General features: G+C 40.3%; 1 protein-coding gene across 1 annotated transcript in view; it reads right to left on the reverse strand.

Annotated features, from left to right (window-relative positions):
* Positions 1-21,856, reverse strand: part of HAO1 (hydroxyacid oxidase 1) — a 63,726-nt gene that overhangs the window by 15,753 nt on the left and 26,117 nt on the right. Inside the window, exons 3-4 of the mRNA XM_080685587.1 lie at positions 14,764-15,019; positions 7,736-7,911 (exon numbers count right to left, since the gene is read on the reverse strand). Of these exons, the coding sequence (XP_080541713.1) occupies positions 7,736-7,911; positions 14,764-15,019 (432 nt within the window). The remainder of the gene's footprint in view (positions 1-7,735; positions 7,912-14,763; positions 15,020-21,856) is intronic.

The following is a 21,856-nucleotide window of genomic DNA, read 5'->3' on the forward strand; positions in this document are numbered from 1 at the left end:
AACCTTTAACTTACTCTAACCTACTTAAAGCTCCTTATTTTCCTTCTGCAGACATCCCCTCTCCCCGCTGGCCTTCCTGCTCTATCCTGCTATGATTACTCTGCCTACTGCCACCCTCATCCTATAGATTGCTCCTACTCTCTCTGAGTTGCATCTCTTATAGTCAAGTTTATGCATTCATTTGGTTTATGGTCTCCCTTGTTACAGTACATTCCTTTGTAACTTTCTAAGCAGAAGAAGCTAAATGTACAGGTCACTTAAATAATTTCTCTTGTGTCTAAATAATTGGATTAGATCCAATATTCTACACTGAAAAATCCTTTTTCTTAGACTCTTAAAGACATTACTCCTCTGTCTTCTAGTGTCCATTGTTGTTGACAAGCAGATTGAAGCCAATTTGATTCCCATTCCCCTGTAAGTAACCTATTTTGTTTCTTCTCTCTCTTTACACACATTTCCCCCTTGAAATTTCACAAGATGTAATAAGCAGTGTTTGTTCTTTCATTGTAGTGGCCTATGTCTCTAGCATTCAGGCATATTTGTCTTTACTAATTTCCTCCCTGTCTTCTTCTTTTACTTTTTTATCTGAAGACCTTGTCAATTGAACATTGGACATTTAAAGGGTTTTCAAGCCTCTCCTTCATTTAATCATACTTTGTTTCTATTTGTCTTGCTGCTGTTTGACATTTTGGGAAATGTCATTAACCCTATTATTCAATTCATAATTTCATTTTTAATTCAAGAAATTATATTTTTAAAAATATTTGGTAGATTCTTTTTATATTCTGATTTTCTTTTCATGGCAGGTTTTTCTTATTTAGGTATATTTTCAGCTTCTCTTGGTCTATCATTTGGAATTTTTAAATTTATTTTTCTTGTGTTTTTTTTTCTCTCTTTCCTCTAGAGCAGGGGTAGGCAAACTTTTTGACTCGAAGGCCACAATGTGTTCTTAAACTGGACCAGAGGGCCAGAACAAAAGCATGGATGGAGTGTTTGTGTGAAGGAGAGGAGGGGAGAGCAAGAGAACCGGATAGAACAGCCGGATCCGGCCTGCGGGCCGTAGTTTGCCCAAGGCTGCTCTAGAGTCAACTTTTCTGTAGACTTACCTTGGTCTTTTATGTTTTGACTTTTCTGATAGGCCTTATAATGCTAAATTCTCCATTTTTATTTAAAGAAGAAAGGTTGGGGAGTTACTATAGCCTCCTGGGCTATTTTGAAAAATCACTTTAATTTCTGCCTAGTCTTTGCCTAGAGTAGAAATTGTTTCTTGGAGCATCATGTGGGACAAGGCAAGGAATATTTACTAAGGGACCATTGGAGTGTGAATTCTTTAAGTGTCAGAATGAGGATAACATCCTGTCATATTATAAATGTTATCCACCCATAGGTTATCCCAGAACCCAAATACATGAACATTTGAAAAATGGTCCTCTAAAAACATAATTTAGAGGGCCATTATAGCTTTAATATAGTGCAATCCAGTAGAACTTTCTCTGATGTCAATTTTCCAGCTCTGCCCAGTTCCACATAGTAGCTACTAGCCACATGTAGCTCTTAAGTAATTGGAATGGTTCAGTGTGACTGAGGAACTGGAACTTTACTTTTATTTAACTTTAATGAACTTAGCCATATTTGGCAAGTGGCTGCCATATCAGACAGATTACCTTTAATGTGTGCCTGATTTTGCTTAGTCTAATAAAGTGGATTTTAAAAGTTTAAGTGTATACATAAATCACCTTAAGAAACAATATAAAATACTAGAGGCCCAATGCACAAATTTGTGCATGGGTGGGGTCCCTTGTCTGGCTAGCAATTGGGCCAGCTGGCCTGGGGGAGGTTGGCTGTGGAAGTGCACTGACCACCAGGGGCAGCTCCTGCGTTGAGTGTCTGCCCCCTGGTGGTCAGTGCGTGTCATAGCTACCAGCTGGTTGGTCACTTAGGCTTGTATAAATATAGATATTTAGAATTGTTGTGGTTTGCTCTGGTGACCTGGTTTTGTGTATGAGTCTCAAGCATCAAATCAAGAGTGAAAACAAAAAATCAAAATATATGAACTATAATATTTTATGAACCCCATCATTGAGGATGTATGCAGTCCTCCAATTTATACTCAGATGTCTGCCACCATGTAGTTGCATCCTATGTTTTGAGAAATTGAATATTATCAATAAACAGATCCTCTACAGTATAAAAAAGTGATTAACTGCTTAGGTTTAGTTGTCAGACCACATGGATTTGAATCCCATATCTGCTTGTTATGTAAGTAGCAAGTTACTTCACTTCTTTGCACATCCATGTTCTGACCCATAAAATGGGGATAATAATCCACATAAGATTGGTTTGTGGATTAAATTAATTGAATGAGTATTTAGTGTAACATCAGATAAATATTAACTATACTAGAGGCCCAGTGCACAAAATTCGTGCATGGGGGGGGGGCTGTCCCTCAGCTCAGCCTGCACCCTCTCCAATCTGGGACCCCTAGAGGGATGTCTGACTGCCCGTTTAGGCCCAATCCTACCAGGAAGGATCAGGCAGTCGGACATCCCTCTCACAATCCAGGACTGCTGGCTCCCAACTGCTCGCCTGCCTGCCAGCCTGATCAGCCCCTAACCACTCCCCTATCAGCTTGATTGATGCCTAACTGCTCCCTTGCCAGCCCGATTGCCCCTAACTGCCCTCCTCTGCTGGCCTGGTCACCCCTAACTGCCCTCCCCTGCCAGCCTGGTCACCCCTAACTGCCCTCCCCTGCCAGCCTGGTCCCCCCCAACTGCCCTTCCCTGCAGGCTTGATCTCCCCCAACTGCTCTCCCTTGCAGGCCTGGTCCCTCCAAACTGCCCTCCCCTGCTGGCCATCTGTGGCAGCCATCTTTGACCACATATGGGCAGCCATCTTGTGTGTTAGAGTGACAGTCAATTTGCACATTACTCTTTAATTAGATAGGATAGAGGCCTGGTGCACGGGTGGGGGCTGGCTGGTTTGTCCTGAAGGATGTCCCAGATCAGGGTGGGGGTTCCCTTGGGGCAATGGGGCAGCTTGGCCAAGGGGCCTGTGGTGGTTTTGCAAGCCGGCCATGGCCCCTGGCAACCCAAGCATAGGCTGGAAGCAGGTATATGGGATTTATTTATCTTCTATAATTGAAACTTTGTAGCCTTGAGCGGAGGCCAGGGCAGGCCAGGGTAGTGGGAAGTTTGGCTTCCTCCATCACCAGGGGCAACCCAAGCCTCCAACTTGCTCCAGCTCAGTGGCCACCGCCATTTTTGTTGGGATTTATTTATCTTCTATAATTAAAACTTTGTAGCCTTGAGCGGAGACCAGGGCAGGCCAGGGTGGCGGGAAGCTTGGCTTCCTCCATTGCTGGGGGCAACTCAAGCCTCCAGCTGGCTCCAGCTTCGTGGCTGCCGCCATCTTGGTTGGGTTAATTTGCATACTCATTCCTGATTGGCTGGTGGGCATGGCTTGTGGGCGTAGCAGAGGTACGGTTAATTTGCATGTTTCTCTTTTATTAGTTAGAATTATTATCATCATCCTCTAGTATGGGAAGTATAAATTAAAAAGACAGATAGAGGAATATTTATTTGCTGGATGCTTTGGCAAGCCTGAGTTTTACTTATAGCAACAAAATTTTTATTCTAGTAAGGATTAAGGTTACAAATAGCCTTTCATTTGAAGAAAGTGCTATTTAAGTAAGAGTTTGTTATCTTCTACCATTTCAAGTAATTACCCTAGTCAGTACTGGGAATGTAGGAAATGGCTTGCTGGGAAGATAGGATCATGAATGTCTAGGAAAGAAAGAATGAAAGAAAGAAAGAAAGAAAGAAAGAAAGAAAGAAAGAAAGAAAGAAAGAAAGAAAGAAAGAAAGAAGAAAGAAAGGAAGGAAGGAAGGAAGGGGGAGGGAGGGAGGGAAGGAGGGAGGGAGGGAGATTTCAGTGGACATGAGCCTCTTTTGTTAGCAACTTAAACACTGTCCACAGTTTTACATTTTATATTAACCTAGAGAGAAAACAACGTTGCCTTAGTGCGAGGGTCAAAATGTTCTGATTCAGGAAAATGTTCCTGAGTCTTTGATATTTCCATTAATCCGTAGAGCTTACTACTATGGCATTCCATATTTGTTCATTTGTCAGTCACTATGTTAATTGATTGCAAATACAGTGGTCAATAGGGAATAGCAGTGTTTGCTATCTTATTTGTGCATTATTTCTATATGTAATCTAAAATACCAAAGTGAAATGTAAATGCTCAAGATTTACCCTCAAGCCCTTGGAGCTTTTGGCGCAGGCCTCTGCTACCTTACAGGAACTTAGTAAGTAAATTCTAGACACAAGCAGCGTCTGAAACACAGTCAGGAACATGTGAGTGAATGTTCTTTGAGAGTGTCTTTAAAAAACTGTATATAGAAAAAAAGCTAGTTAGAGCACAGTTTCTGCAAAACAAAAAGCCATTTTGGAAGTGAAATAACCTAGTTTTTAAAAGATTTTTAATAATAAAAAAAAACACATTATGTTTTTGCTCATAAAGGCATTTGCTCATTATCATGAGTTCTGGCGAAGACCAAGTCCTGTCTCAAATACATGTGTTGAGTTTGTGTTGAACTTTTCCAAGGGTAGAGTTTAACCACAGCAAGAGATTACATCTTATTCTCCAATTTGTGTTCCTTAAAAATGCAATTCTTAAGATGGTGGTAAGGAGAATGTTTTATTGATATCTTTCCAGTTGCCTATGATTTCATGTGCCTGAAAATATAATCTGTGTCTTTCTGGTAAAAGGTCAATCCCTGGGACTTCTGGATGAAAATCTGTGGAAGAATGAACACTAGATTTCCCAGAACCTGCACTGCCACCCCTGTGACCCCTCCCCCACACAAACTGAGCATATACAGTTGTCATAGAAATGATTGTTTGTTAATTAAATGAAATAACTAGTTACAGAGAAACCAGACAATGTAAACCGTACATGTATGAATAGGTTATTTCCTTTCAAATGCCAAAGGTCTCAACTCTCTCTTGCTTTTGAGCTCTCTCTAAAGCAAGAAACTCATAGAGTTTTCTTAGATGACTCATATAGTTTTCACTGAGGATTTTATTAAATCAACATTTGAGCTATCTACTATGTGCAAAACATTACAAAAATATGTGGAAGCAAATTACACGATCCATATGGATGAGAATTAAAGAGAGATGATGGTGGTGGTAGTTCTAGGTAACAGAATGAAGTTCCAGAAGCCAAAATATTTTTTAACATAACACATGATAGTAAAGTCTAAGTCAATAGATTTCCATCATCTCCTAGAGGGCAAAGTTGTAGAAAATGATATGTATTTGGAACCTTAAGTTGAAAAGTTAGTTAAAAAATTAAATAGCCTCATTCATCTCATTCTTATATTTGTTCCCTATTTTACATGAACAAATGTGGGACTAGTGTATACTAAAATGTTATTCTTTCTTGGTGTTTTCAAGCCAGTTGCCCTAGGCCACCTCTGTGATGAGAGTGAATTAAATGCTGGGAACTACACTGATTTTCTAATTCAATTATACCATCTTACTTATTTCATGTCAACCACAGTTATCTCCTGCCTGAGCAACAACAGTTTCTTAAATGTGCTCTGTGACCCCAATTTTGCCACATCCATCCACTAGATCCATTATACAAAATGTGATTTTTATAAAATGCTAATCTGATGAGCTTGCTTCCCTGATCAACACCCTTAGCAGTTCTCAAACATCTTAAAGTCTACATTCTCCAATACATGTTTTAGAAATTATTACTCATAACTGCTTTCTTTTGCCATTATTTTAGTCTAAGAGTCATTTGACCTGGTATCATAGCAAAACTCAAGCATCATCTTTCATTCTGAGATGAAATCTTCCTTAGCCCACTCTTATAATTATTTACACTGTATTTTAAACTCAACCTTATACTGCATAGATTTCTACCTCGGCACCTCTTATTGTACCCAAATTCTGTCTCTCCTACAAGAATAGGGTCAAGGACCTCAGATGATGATTATTATTCTTTTAATTTTAGCATAATAAATATTTATGTAATGAATGACTAAGTGAATGAATAAGTGAATGGATGAATGAATGAATGAATGAGGCAGAAACTTCGGGTTAATGTTCTTAGGACCTAGAGTTGAATGTAGTTACAGGAAGTAGCACTAGTAATCGTGGATGACAATATGAATGGGAGTAAGTGAAACTTGGTTAAAAGTGTCTGTAACACCAAGATAAACTCACTGAAGTTTAATTCTCAGAAACTGAACTAGAACAATGATCAACAGGAAAGAGTATAACAATATTTTTTAAAGCACAGATTAAGACAGATCTGGATTTAAACATATTCCCTCTACTTGAAAGTTTCACTAGGCCCATTCTTTACTTTTATTAGCTTCATTTCTGCATACCTAAGATTAAAAAGATAAAGTCAGTGCTGTGCCTAGAGCTTTATAAATAGGGGCCATGTGACTCACACATATTCAAATAAAACCTATAAAAAGGTTTTGATTCTAAGTCATTGTTAAGCCTGAGGTAAGTTAATAGACTCTCTCATACCAGAGCCACTTCCTTAAACATTTCCATTTAAAATAATATGCTTTTGTCAGTTATCTATTTAGCCATACTGAAAGAAATGTTTTCAAAGGCAAGAACACATTTTTGCGGGTGAACACATTAACACTCTAAATTATTACAGTCACTGTATCTCCCTGTGGGATTGAATACATGTGGGTACAGGGGAAGTAGTCAACTTCCTTAATACTCAAGGCTTGATAATTAAGGATTTTAATGTCTTAGTTAATCATTCTTGTTTCTATTAAAATATATGTATTTTTTTTTTATTTCAGAGAGGAAAGGAGAGGGAGAGAGATACAGAAACATGCCTGCACATCCTTTACTGGGGATCGAGCCCACAACCAGGGCATGTGCCCTGATCGGGAATCGAACTGGTGACCTCTTGGTTCCTGGGTCAACACTCAACCACTGAACCATACCAGCCAGGCTTAGTCAATCGTTCTTTGTAGGGAGGTGACATGGGATTCACCACACACTGAAATCAGTTCTCATCGTTGTTACTTGGAAGGAACAAGAAAAAAATATTAAGAGGCTCTTAAAACAGGTTTGGTTATTAGAATATCATCCTTGGGGCCCGGCCAGTGTAACTCTGTGGTTGAGCATAGACCTATGAATTAGGAGGTCATGGTTCAATTCCTGGTCAGGGCAGGGGGTGTGCAGGAAGCAGCTGATCAGTGATTCTCTCTCATCATTCATGTTTTTATCTCTCTCTCCCTCTTGCTTTCTCTCTGAAATCAATATATATATATATATATATATATATATATATATATATATATATATGTATTTAAATGTCATCCTTGGAGCTTCTCATTGGCCTAAGAGCGACTGTTGCAGCTTATAGCCAAAGCAAGACCTTCTATCTAGAGCTTGTCAAGCTCCATGACTTGGTGACAGCTTCAAAAAAAAAAAAGGCAACAGTATCCTAATGCTTTAAAATGGGTAACTTCTTGCTTCATGGGAGTTCTGCTCTCTTTCAGTGTATTACCTAAGAATTTGGACATTATTTACTCACTAACATCAAAAGGAAGAATTGAGAGATGGAATGTCTCTTTTGAAGCCCATGCTAATTTTTCCTGATTATTTTCCCTTAAAAATGTCATGATCATATCCACAAAGGATCATAAAATCAGTATGAAGTCAAGTAGAGAAATAAACAAACCTCTCAAAATGCCTTTGGCAACAATTGGCAGCGATGTCAGCCCCCTTAGCCATTTAATATCCTCCCAGCTGATGGATGGGTCTATAGCTTTTGCCACATATGCAGCAAGTCCACTGTTGTCGCCAAAATTTTCCTTTGGAGAAAATGCTAAATCGTTGGTTTCAAAATTTTTCATCCTGAAATAAAGACATATATAAAATTAGAAACTCCTCAAAGATATCTTTACAATGACTCACTCAAAAGAAAAAGAAAAGTTACCCTTTTCAAATACATTGCTTGTTCACTCCTCAACCATCTAAAGCAGTGATTTTCAACCTTTTTCATTTCATGGCACACAAAAGCTAATTACTGAAATTCTGTGGCACACCAAAAAATATATTTTTTTGTTGATCTGACAAAAAAATTGGTGTAATTTTGATTCATTCACCCTGGACAACTATTGTGTTGGCTGTTGTCATTTTTTTAATTTGACAATCTAAGGGAAAAAAGGTCAGTGCCTCTGACTAAATAAATAGTCAGGTATTGCATGTTTTAAAAACTGCCCACTGGTTGAAAATTGCTAAGCTATAGGTCTGTTGCAATTGTATTTTCCCTTTTTTAAATATAGTTTTATTGATTTCAGAAAGGAAGGGAAAGAGAGAGAGAGAATCACTGATGGCTGCCTCCTGCATGCCCCCGACTGGAGATGGAGCATACAACCCTACTAGCCAAACTTTTCTTTGGGTAAAAATATAGCTGTACATTGACCTCTGACTTAGTCATAACTCTTTCTTCCCTTGCACTAGCTCTGCCATTGAATATAGAAGGGATCTTAGAGCCATAACTATAGCAATTTTATGTAAACCTAGAATTACATAGGCACACTATTTTAAAATTATTTTTAAGAGGATCATAAGATTTCCTTTAATATAAAACTAAGCTTAGTGCTTTTTACATTTTAGTGTACTTTCAGCTAAAATAACTGGTTGGGTAGCTTGGGTGGCATATATTATCAAAGAATATGAACATTCACATCCCACATAACTCTACTCAAGCCATTGGCAAAGTTTTCACAATAAGTATTAAACAGTAAGCTCTATAGTTTCATGGACTTAGGAGGCCCTTATAGATCATTGAAAATTCTAGCTCCATGAGAGGCATACCCATCTACTTGTTGAGCCTTGGTATGGATTTTAAGGGTAATACTCAAACATCTCTTTTGTAATCAAACCACTAAAGGTTGTACATTTTATAACAGACTTTGGTCTTCCATTGTCATTCTAACTTGAATAAAGCTAACCTTCTGGTCAATAAATATCTCTGTATTATGGAGAGCTATTCCATCACTTAGAAATGATATTAAGTGATATTAAATTCCAAACTTTTAAGTAATATTGGTAATAAGTAAAAGGTCTGGTCTATCACTCCCATAGCAAGACCAGAGGGGGAAAAAAAGAAAAACATCTGTATGTGTATATACTCAGCACAGCACCCCACACCCCTCCCAAACAAGCTACAGTGTTTCAGCAGGGGTGGGGTGAAAGGGTGAAATGGATAGGAAAAAACAGAAACATGGATAAAATTATATAAATAACTGTTGTTATTCTTGGACGGTGCAATGCAGATCAACACTTGAATGAATGTTGCCTTACAGAAATTTCAGTGCACAATGAAGCCTTGTTGTTACTCTAAAACGTTGTTCAAAGCCAGAAGCCAAGAAAAAGTTTTCAGATATCTTGACAGAGACCCACGATGGAGTGTTTTACCAATGGCTCTGAAGAAAACCTCCGTGAATGCTATTTTTATTTGAATTATGACATATACACAAGAAATACTTAAAGCGGCTTCTGATAACCAAAGTATTCCATTTCGTAAGGAAGGAAGGGGGCAACATCAAAATAATAACATGATTACTTATGACTTAATTCTCGAATCCCAATCTATTTAATGACCCAAAGGCAAGGGATAGAATTTCTTCTTTGTAAGGAACTCCTTGTGCCTTGAATGTTCCTCAAGTATACTTTTTAATCTAATATAGAAATTATTTTAGCTTTTAGTAAGTTAGCATCATAAAAACAGTAACAACTACTAAAAGAAAGTTAAACATTATTAAATCACCAATGGTAACACCAGTAATAAATATTGTGGAAAAATATGTGAGATTATTTTATTATAGTTATTGATAATATGCCATTAAAGATAAAGCTACATGTCTCCATAGTGGGAAACAAAATAAAAAATAACTATCAGTAGAGCCTATGATATCAGCTCAATATGAGAGAGACAGAGATTCATAATACATACAGGAATTGGTACATGGACCCCTAGCCTTTAATTCTGTGGTTAGGGAAACACTTATATTGAGAACATAGCCCTGCTAATCCCTTCCTCAGTGTGGCTGGGCAGTTAAAAGAAAGGTTGAAGGAATGGGTTTTAAGTTTGAGCACAAACCTTTGCTCAACTTCTTACTAGTCATGTTTTATTGGGTAAATCTCACATGATCGAATACAGTTCTATTTATTGACTCAGCATTATTTATTGAGCACCTACTGTGTGCCAGTGTTTTAGATGTTTAGGGTAAACCAGTAAATACAACAGTCAAAAATCCTTGGCCACAATGAGTTGATATTCTAGCAAGAAGAGACAGAAAATAAACAATAAATATAATCAATAAGTAATTTATGGAGCAAGTTAGATTTTAAGTGCTATAAAAAAATAAATGAAAAGGCCCTGGCAGGGTGGCTCAGTTGGAGAGTTGGGGCATTGTCTCATACACCAAAAGGTTACAGGTTCATACAGGTTCAAGCCCCTGTCGGGATCCCCTGTGCAACCGATCAATGTTTTTCTCTCATCTCTCTCTCTCTCTCTCTCTCTCTCAATTTCTCCCCCTCCTAAAACTCAATTTAAAATAATCTCTGCTGAAGATTTAAATAAATTAATAAATACATTTTTAAAAATACTGCAGAATAAGAGGTAAGTGAGCTGGTAGAGGTTGACTTGAAAATAAAATATGGTAATCAAATTTAGTAGCCTCATTGGGAAGCTACCTTGTAGAGGAAATGAGCAGATCGGTGTTATTGGTCTTGCTACTTGTTGTTGCTATAGCAAAAGATCACAAATTTAGAGGCTTTAAAATGACACAAACTTATTATATTACAGTTGTGGAGGTCAGAAGTCCCGAATGATTCCCACTAGACTACACTCAAGGTGTGGATAGGGCCGTTTTCCTTCCAGCGGCTCTAGGGAAGAATCCCTTTCCTTGCCTTTCCCACTTCTAGAGACCACCTGTGTTCCCTGACCCCAGACGACATCACTCCAACTTCTGCTTCCATCATCACCTCACCTTCTCTGACTCAGACACTCCTGCCTCCCTCTCATGAAGACCCCTTAGCTGAGATAATCCAGGATAATCTTCCCATCTCAGAGTCAATTTTGCCACATAAAGTAACAGCTTCACAGGTTCTAAGGATTAGGACATGGACATCTTTGGGAAGTCCTCATGCTATTTAATACAGTTATATTGTGAATGTTTTTGTAACCAAAGAATTCAGAGGCTATTGGGCCATATACCTAGTTCACCTTCACAAATATTTCTCTCCCCAAAACCTCTCCAAGATCCCCACACATACTGTGTCTCTATTCTGATCTCTACTGTTTACTTTTATGTTCCTTTCCCAATATAAAGACATGTAGACCCATCCCTGATATAAAAACATAGGAAAAGTGAAGAAGTGAGCGGTGCGTTGATTTGGGGGAAGGATATTACAGGCAGGGGGAAGAATCAGCTCTGAGGCCCTAAGGCGCTAGCACGCCTGGTGTGTTGAAGGAAGAGTAGGGTTGCCAATGTGGCTCAGTGAGTAAGGATGAGGATGCTAGGAGATGAGGTCAGGGAAGTAATGGGGGGCCTGCTCATGTTGGCCTCATAGGCTACTTTTATTGTGAGAGACCTGGGAAGACAATGGCATTCTGATCCTTTTGTGTGTGTGATCTGTTCTGGTTGCTATAATTAATAAATCATGCCGAGGCTTAAGGAAGCATGTCCCCAGGCAAATCACCGAAAGGGTAGGTGTCATGATTTACCTTGAACGTAGTCAATGCTTGGAAATTCCTTTTCTTCTCTTTCATCTGCCTTGGCATTACTCCGAAGAGCCAGATCTTTACCCAGAGAAAATGAACTGTCCCCTGGGGTGTGGAGACAGAAAAGGCTCTGCGTCAGAGCCTCTGGCACCAGCCTAGGGAACTGGCTTCATTCCTGGGTTCTTCCAAGAGCAGATGAGTATTCTCCTTACCCTCCCCCCTCACTTTCAGGAACCTCTGTGCCATGCAGAATGTACACATATGCATGTGTTTTGCATATAGACCAAGCAGAGATTACCAAACTCCTGAACTCTGGCTGGTCCCAGATGCCAAGAGTCAGAACCCTCCCCCACCGCGGCAGAGGAAGTAGCAAGGGCTGGAAGGAGCCACTGCTTTACAGACTCATTCTCCTCTGGATTTCCTGCCTCCCTCGCCTGCCAAACCTCACTTCTGCAAAGCCCGGCTTCACCTTCTATGAGTCAGGTCAGCTGCGGAAAGAAACCTGATTTCATATCAGGCTGGAACAGAGGAGCTTTTCGGTTGTATGTGGCCTCGGGCAGAAACCTGGGCCTCCCACTAGTGGGCTCTGCCTTCGACTGCTGAGTGTGGGCCGCTGGGAAGCCAACCAGAGGAGCTGGCCTGCCTGCAGTCCACCAGGACCAGCAGGGCCAGAGGGCAATTGGGGGTGCGGCACCCCGCCCTGGGGTGTTTCCCGCGTGCTCAGTGATCTGGGCGCATTGCTCACTATTTGATCATCTTCAGATGGGAGATGTGACAAGCCACTCCTGTGCACAGGGACAGCTAAAAAGAGCCTTTGTCTCATGGTCTTGTGGGTCATCTGGGCGGGAGCCTGGGAGCAAAGGAAAGGGGGGAAAGCAAATCCCGCTCCTGACTGAGTGGCGTGGCACCGAAGGAGCAAGACATAGCAGCCAGAAGCAGCAACTGTGTCATCTCCCATGTCTAAACACCTTCCACTGTGAACACCTTTTGTCATGCAGAGCAAGAAAGTGCTTCCTGAGCTGCAGAAATAACCCTACTGCTTTTGTTATTGTTGTTGTTGTTAGTCATATTAACAGGAGGAGGGAAAAACAGCAAACTCCTTTTGAAATGGCAAAAGGAAAATATTGAGGAATGTTTCCTGTTAGAAGCCTTGAGTGGCATATTAATTTTAGAAAGTCTAAAAAAAAAAATAAGGTAATCAAAACAGAGAAATAATGTGAATACAGATCTCATGGTAGAGAAATTTGAAGCCATCTGCTTGCTGATGAATTTGGCAAAACTTAGGAATATGTCAGGGGCCTTTTACTTTTATTTTCTTGGAAAGACAGGGTGTCTGGGTAACCCTGGGTCTGGGAAACAGGAGGCAGGTCTGATGGGAGAGCACTTTCTCCTTCTGTCATTGGCCACTGAAGGTACCACATGCAGAAATAATATTCTAAACCTGCTGGAGATTGAGAACATCGCACAGCTAATTTACATAGGGCTCAGCAGCAAGATTTGATGCACAGTCGTTTATACCCAGATAGGTATGTACTCAGCAGAGCTATAGGACAGTTGTGTGACACCCAGGACTGTAGATGGACTTATGAGCTGATTGCGATACATCCTATTCTATAACATATGTGGAATTCCTGGCTTCCAACAGTCTTCTTGTCCTTGTATGGAATGCTGATTTGATTTTTAATCTTCCAGATTTGGGAGCTTTTAGAAGGGTTAATGTTAAATATAGCCAGAGTAAGCAACAACCCATGTAAAATGAGGTCTAGGATCCAAAGAAGGCATCCCTCATTGTTTCCTATCCTCCCGTGGAGGCTTTGAAATCCCTTCATCAAAATGTCTTCTATTACAATATGTTGATTCCTGTTCAAATGTGTTTAGCCCTGAAGGTTATCAGTCACACATTGCTATGAAAAATCCTGAGAGCAGATTTTGGTGGGAACTCGGGAAGGAAAAAACAAAAGGGAAAAGAGGTCTGTAGTTTAGGGAGGTTGGGGTCTTTCTTAGTAAACTCCACTGAAGTCCCAAATTTACTAAAGATTATCCTAATTCTAAATTATTACAGGGAAAAAGGACAATTCCCTGCTACTGCACAAGCTGACTGACCTAATGAAAACATCATTGTTCAGCCATAGATTACTAGACACATTGTTCATGCTAATATGAGTGAGTGCAGAATGAATGAACCCATGAATAAGTGAATTAAAGTTCATCTAGAATTATATAGGGATATTGCAGCCCTGGCCAGGTAAACTCAGATGGTTAGAGCATTGTCCCGATACACCAAGGTTGCAGGTTCGATCCCCAGTCAAGGCATATACAAGAGTCAACCAATGAATACATAAATGGGTGGAACAACAATCAATCTCTCTCTCTCATTCAAATCAATAAATAAATTTTAAAAGAGGGCTATTGCTCAAGGAAGTCGTTGATGAGGGATCAAGCATGTGGCTTCTTTTGTGTCTACTCTTTAAGTTTTCTTCAATCTTCCTAGCCCAGATACAATGAAAAATAAAAGTTACTAGGTGGCTCTGTGATTTCAACAAGACCTAGGATACTGGGATCACAATAAAATTGTATCCTGGGCCATATTAAGTATCATCTATCTATATGGCACTTCATACTTCTCCAAGCCCTTAATGCACTCTGATACATAACTTTATTTGACTTTTATAAGTACATGGGCAATTTCTATCCCTCTTTATAGCTCAAATATGTGATACCCACTAAATGGGTGTGATTTGCTGGAAATTATGGGGATATTTGGCAAGGACACTATCCCTAGAATCCAGACCCTATCAGCCCTAGACAAGATCCCTTTCAACCATACTTAGGGTGCAACATTCTATGAAGAACTAATTCCCCAAGCCACTCACTTGGAAACTAGAGAAAACTTTTGGAACTGGCTCATGGCAAGAGCAAAGAGAATTAGAAAAATATCTCAGGGGCCCAGGAGACCAGAGACCGATGGTTACCTGAGTTGTGGTGGCAGCTTGAACCTGTTTCGCACATCGTCAAAGCGGTTGCCCAGATAAGGGGTATCCACTGTCACAAATATGGCCTTGTAGCCCATCCGTTCGGCCCGCCGCACGAGCTGCTTGGTGACTTCACGGTCCTTGTAGATGTACAGCTGCAGCCAGCGAAGCGCCTCACGACCGGCCTCTGCCACTTCTTCAATGGAGGAGGTGGCCCAGGAACTCAGCATCATGCCGGTTCCCAGTGACCTGCAGGCTGAGAAAGAAAGTAAGAAAGGAGAAGATCAAGGCAAGCCTGGTATTTTCCCACTCCAAATACTTCAGTTGTAGCTTAAGGGGTAAAGAATCTACAAGGGCAATTTGGCAAAAAGAAGTCAAATCTTTCAAAAGTTAGAAATATGCATTTTTCCCCACACACTGTGAATTTATCTTGAAGACAAAAATGAGTCATTTAGCCAAAGGTGTGCCAAATTTAAGATTAAAAAGTTGGGGGAAATCTGACATCTAACCTTAGGGGGTTGGATATAATATAGTTCATATTTAAAATGAAATGTACACTCCTTTGAAGGTAATATTTTTGTGATCATTAATTTGGTGTCAACTTGGCTAGGCCATGGTAGCCAGATATTGGCTCAAGCATGTCTGGATGTTGTTGTGAAGTTATTTTTTTAGATGAGATTCACATTTAAATCAGCAAACTTTGAGTAAGGCAAATTACTCTCCATGTGTGGATGGGCCTCATCTAATCAGCTGAAGGCCTTAAGGAAAAGACTGACCCTCCCTGAGGAAGAGGGAATTCTGTCAGCAGTCTTTCTTCAGACTCAAATTGCAACATCAACTTGTCTCGGGATCTCCATTCTGCCAGCTTACCTTAAAGATTTTGGACTTGCCAGCCTCCACAAGTATATGAGGCAATTCCTTAAATAGTCAGATAGATAGATGATAGATAGATAGATAGATAGATAGATAGATAGATATTCTTCTCTCTCTCTCTCTCTCTCTCTCTCTTTCTATATATATATATATATATATATATATATATATATCTCATAATATTTTTCAATTTTAAACTTTTTAAAATTTATCTTTATAAAGGTTATTAAAGGTATATTCTACCATTTATTCTACCTTTTAAAACTTTATAAAATACATATACTAGACACCCCAAGTAGAAACAGTTTCCTCACATCCCTTTGAACAAGATATCAAAAAATGAGCAAATAAATGAAACATTAGATAGATTACTCTAACTACTTATCTCAGAGAACTTGAAAGAACATAATAATAATCCTTGCTCCAAAAATAGGTAGTAAAATTGGGATCAGCTTTAATGGAGGAGAAACTGACATAATGTTTATATGTCATATACCAAACATGCCAAGAGATAAATAATAAACATATAAAACTGACTATATGACCCTGGGTCATTTGACTTATCTGTGTGCCCACCACAGACTAAATGAGAATAAAAGTAGTTGTGCAAGTGACACAGAGGGTGATGATGAGAATCAAGTGACCTGCTGTTTATAAAGTAACTTTAAGAGGTTATAAAGTCTCCATGCTTCTCAAACTTTACTGGACAATCCCCCCGGAGTGTTTGCAAAAACACAGATTGTAAAACCTGCCCCCAGCATTTCTGATTCAATAGGTCTGAAATGGGGCCCAAGTACCTGCCTTTGTAACCAGCGCCAGGATGCTGATGTTGCTGGTCCTGCACCACATTTTGATATTTAAGTAGTAGCATTATCATTTGGTGGTAAAATGCTAAGTTCAAATGATAATAAAATGGATTTTGTTTTCAATACATGTTACTTTTTCTATGCGTTTTATGGTGTTTCTTATCCCTGTTCTTCAGATCATAGGCCAGATAATGAAGACCTGCGCTGCAGATTATATTGTCTATGTATCACTAATCTGTTCCCTCCAAGTGTTGCTTTGATAATTTCTCTCAGAAGGACTCATGGCTGCAAAATGTTGTCCAACAATCCATATTTTATTGAGTAATAACACATCTGACCATTGTCTGATCTTTATTAAGATTTGTAAATATGGAGATGGCTCAGACTATCACTATTATTTGGAGGGAACACCAGGGGATATTGATTGCTTGGGTCAGAATCCCCTAACCATCAGTTTACCATGAAGAAATTATGTCCTGAAGAGGATGCGAACTAACAAAGGTCACATGGAGATGGCAGCAGAGCAGGAGAAGAACACAGCATGTCTGGCCACTCCCCAAAGGGATCTTACTAGAACTCCCAAGTGCCCAAAAGACTTCCCTGGAATCAGCATGGATCAATGTGCCTCCACTCCTTCAGGGCCATGGACAACCAAGGAAGCAGGTTTGCCACATGCCTGAGGGGCGCTACCAAGCTGCCAACTCTGGGAAAGCATGGACACTCGGAAAACAATGGGTAAGGCCTACTACACTGTAAGGGCAGAGTGTGGCTGCACAAATGGCCCAGCTAATGGACCATCAAATGTTAGGGCATCATCTTGTAGTTTACACGAAAGCATCAGCAGCTCTGTCAATAACGATCAAAAACACTCAAAAGGAGCCTGACCAGCGTGGCTCAGTGGCTGCGCATTGACCTATGAACCGGGAAGTCCTGGTTTGATTCCCAGTCAGGGCAAATGCCCGGGTTGTGGACGCGATCCCCAGTGTGGGGCATGCATCATTGATGCTCTGTCTCTTTCTCCCTCTCCCTTTCTCACTGAAATGAATAAAAATATATTTTTTAAAAACTCAAAAGGATAATATATATATATATTCCATACAGATCATTAAAATCCTACAAACCAATGCATCAAAAATATTTACATCCCCTAAACCAGTGGTCGGCAAACTGCGGCTCACGAGCCACATGCGGCTCGTGAGCTGCAGTTTGCCACTCTGTTGACTAATGAGTTTGCCAACCACTGACCTAGACTCTCGATTCCAATAATTACAGGCTGTTGTTGTTCCTTGTGATTAAGCCCCTATCCCAGTGGTCGGCAAACTCATTAGTCAACAGAGCAGCAAACAGCGTCTCGCGAGCCGCATGTGGCTCGCGAGCCGCAGTTTGCCAACCACTGCCCTAAACCATCACACTTGCATGTCAGCACTCACAAACATTTTGCCCAACATCCTTTTGCATATATGTTCAGAGAAAAGCAAGGCCAGTCCATGCCATCTATTTCCTGAGTCTCTCAGCTCCAATACTAATGCCTCCTGATGTTATTGGTGCTAAGTATTTATTTTCCAATGACTGAATCATAGGAGCTGAAACTTTGAATCAGGGTGCCCTGAAATTCTAAGTTACCTTGCTTCCAGTTGTAGGCAGTAAGTAAATATTTGGTGACTTGATGAATTTAGTGAAACTTCTTCCTGGATGCAGGGGGACATCAGAGTCTGTGCTGACCTATTAGGAGCTGAGGTTAAGATATTACTCCCAGGGCAGAAGAGCAGCAAAACTTAGAAGGACCCATGCTCCCTGGAGCATGTGTTACTGATCACTATGATCCCATTCATTTGTGACTATTTGCTGTGATAAAGTAAAATTACTGATGAATTGCATTTATTGTTTTCAATGCAGGTTTATGTTAGAATGAGATAAGGGATCCTGAGATTTGGCAAGAACCATTCTGAGAGACTATCATAAATTTACCTGGTTCCACTAAGGACAGATCTGAGATTAAGTTGGTACATACCAGAATAACAATTCTGCTTGTTAAAATACTGAAATGCTGCCATTTCAATTGGTAATGTGGCTCTAAAGTAAATAATCTCTCCTCCAGCGTCCCTTCCATGTGCCTTCACTCCAGTCTCTTCCCAAGGAATCCCTGCTGTCCTATCCCCAAACCAGCAATTTAAAGGACTTGATGCATGCATATGAGCAAAACCAGTGGACACAGACAGTAGGGGCGTGAGGGCTTGTGCTTGAGGGAAGGGGTGACAGGGGAGAGGTCAATGGGGGATAAAAGGAGACTCATGTAATACTTTAAACAATAAAGAACAACAACAAGAAAAAAAAAAGGTTAACGCCTGACAGAGCTGGGGGCATCCAGAGCCCTGTGAGAGTACTAGAGAAGCATCTGAGGTTCTCTTCTTTTTTTTCTTTTTCTTTTCTTAAAATATATTTTTATTGATTTCAGAGAGGAAGGGAGAGGGAGAGAGAGATAGAAACAACAATGTTGAGGGAGAATCATTGATTGGCTGCCTCCTGCATGCCCCACACTGAGGATCGAGCCCACAACCCAGGCATGTGCCCTGACCTGGAGGTTCTCTTTTGAAAATTGCTGCTTTTGATGATATATTCAGGTTCTACACTGGCCGAGCCTGAGGTTCTCTTTTTATTCGTCAGAGTTCTTTGCTGTCCTAGTTGCTAAATATTTCAAATGAACACCTTTGCCTGAGACATACAGATATACCCTACTAGCTTACAAGACTCTTTGGGGGCCAAAAATTACAAGCTTTTCAATTTTATAAATGACCTAGCATAGTCAGACTTTGTTAAGAAATTCTAATTAGAGCTATGATAGCCTGGTGCTTGAAAGCACACATGTTTTTGAAGTCTGTTTTCTCTCCCTGTTCATTTCCACAATGAAACTCTGACCTGCTGCTCTGAAAGGCAGCCACTGTCAGGTTTTATTTGACAAAGGACAGGGGTCAGCTTGCATAGAGTCCTGTTCCCAATGTGAGGGGCACTCTGCTGCAAGTGGCACTTTTGTAACTCCTGGCAAAACAAAGACCACATCTGAGGTGACATTACTAGAAAGGCAAGACCTGGCTCTTGGGCATGATGAGGTCTCCAATGCTGACCCAAGTCTGAAAATCTTGGCTAACACATCCCGGAGGCTACACCATCAAGTAAACATTGATCCCTTTATGGCATGACTCCATTTCCTTATTTTCCTTACTTCCATTCACCCCTCTTTTATTATCCCTAACATATATATGTCTTTAAGGGTAGACACCTACATTTTTAATACTTTAGGTCAGCGACTTTCAACCTTTTTCATCTCATGGCATGCATAAACTGATTACTAAAATTCTGTGGCACACCAAAAAATATGTTACATTTTTTGCCGATCTGACCAAAAAAAAGTATAATTTTGATTCGTTTGTACCGGGAGGCTATTGTTGTGCTGGCTGTTGTCATTTTTTATTTAACAATCTAAGGGAAAAGAGGTCAGTGCCCCTGACTAAATAGTCAGTTATTACACATTTAAACATTTTTGTGGCACACCAGTTGAAAATCGCTGCTTTTGCTGATATATTCAAATGGTTCATATTTGACATTTCTTTCTCTTCTTTATGTAGAGGTAACAGTAATACATTATGCCATCTCTATAGGAAAATGCTCTAACACACTCACTAAAAGAGACACTAGTAAGTTATCAGGCATTGAAGCATCAAAGACAAGGACAAAACATCGAAGATTTTATATATATATATATCTCCTAGGAAATAATATCTATATTCCCAGAAATAGGACATAATGGACTGAGAGTCAGAGGCCTGGGCTACCGTCCCAGCCTTGCCATCCACAAGACACATGTCATCTGCAAAACAGCCATGACCGTAGCTGCTGCCCTGTCCTCTCATAGGATTGCTGGCAAGTCCACTGAGACCATGTCTACAGACATTTTCTGTGTGAACGCTGAAGCCATGCGTTGTTAAGGGTTCGTGAGGGAATGCCTAACACTAATTTGGAAAAGAAGTCCTATATGGCATTTAAAAGTTTCCTCATCTTGCCAAGGACCTGGGTTTCTCAACATCATTATTCAACATCTCCACACTCAGCTTTCCTCTGCGATGGTTTCCATGCTAAGACACCCAATCCTCTTTTCTCTTGCACATATGGTGTCAAAGGCTCACCACCCTAAGAAAGAACACTCTTAAAAGACAGGAATCTTCTCCAGGCCAAGGGGCTACCTGCTAGGTCCTATGTAGGGAGAGAATGTCAAAGGAGATAATTCCTACATTCACAGGGTGCACATCACTTTGAAAAGCCAGGGACAAAAGAACTGCAAATAATACTGAGGGGCAGCAGAATCAGGCCCCCCCCACCCCACCCCTACCTGTTATCTGTCCACGGACTTCCGTGGCGGGCACTGCAGAGTAGAGCTAAAGGGCTGTGGCATTTCCATAGTCCAGCCATCAAACAAGTAATACCTGGAAGAAATGTTTGTTTGTTTTTAATTTTCACTACATTCTTCTGTTTCTCTGCTCTTTCATTTCCCTGCTGGGGCACTTACATTCTGCAGGTGTTTGGTGATGGTGACACTGGGAAGCCTGCAACCAAAGTACGTGCCCTTGACCAGAATCCAAACCATGACCCTTCAGTCCGCAGGTCGATGCTCGAACCACTGAGAAAATCCAGCTAGGGCTGTACTCTCTTTTCTTATTCATTTTTTTTCCTTTCATTTTCCTTTGAAAACCAAACCCTATGAGGAGAGTCCAAAATGAAGTGAGAGAGAGCACACAAAAATGAGAACCCCAGGTCAGAAAGCACTCAAATGGTTACTGGGGAAGAGCAGAGAATAAGTTAGCCATAGGCATGTGTCTACAGGGCTGGGTGAGCTGTTGAGGACAGGAGATTATGGACATCACTCCTTCATAGGGTTGCCAGGAATCGGAGTCCACTCAATAGCACATAACACACACTCTTTCATTTGCAATACAATTGTAAGTATAATTTTATGGAAATAAATGTGGTTAATGTCATTATTATATATAATGTCATTGGAAAATATTGGTGCATTCTGTTCAACAGAATAAAAGTTACCCTCAGACCTGCTCACAATCAAGTTTCTTGTTAGAGTTACATTACATGCCCTAGGGTGGGGAAATGCTGTAAGGGTCTACAATGAGTTGGCATAGGACTGCGTGCAGCTCAGCATCCCCAAACCATGCGTGAATAGAGTTAACACAATTTCCTATGTTATGGAACCTGTAATTCACTACAGAGGTTTATATCAACTCATATTAGATATAAATGCAGTCACCTCTGGGTTGGTACAAATCCTAAACTCCAATGTACAGTGATTTTAATGGGCTAGAGTCTAGAGCTTTGCAAAACATCATGAATTGGCAGAATACTCCCTATGG

The sequence above is a fragment of the Plecotus auritus genome, assembly GCF_963455305.1.
Source record: "Plecotus auritus genome assembly, chromosome: 8".
Classification (NCBI taxonomy): domain Eukaryota; kingdom Metazoa; phylum Chordata; class Mammalia; order Chiroptera; family Vespertilionidae; genus Plecotus; species Plecotus auritus.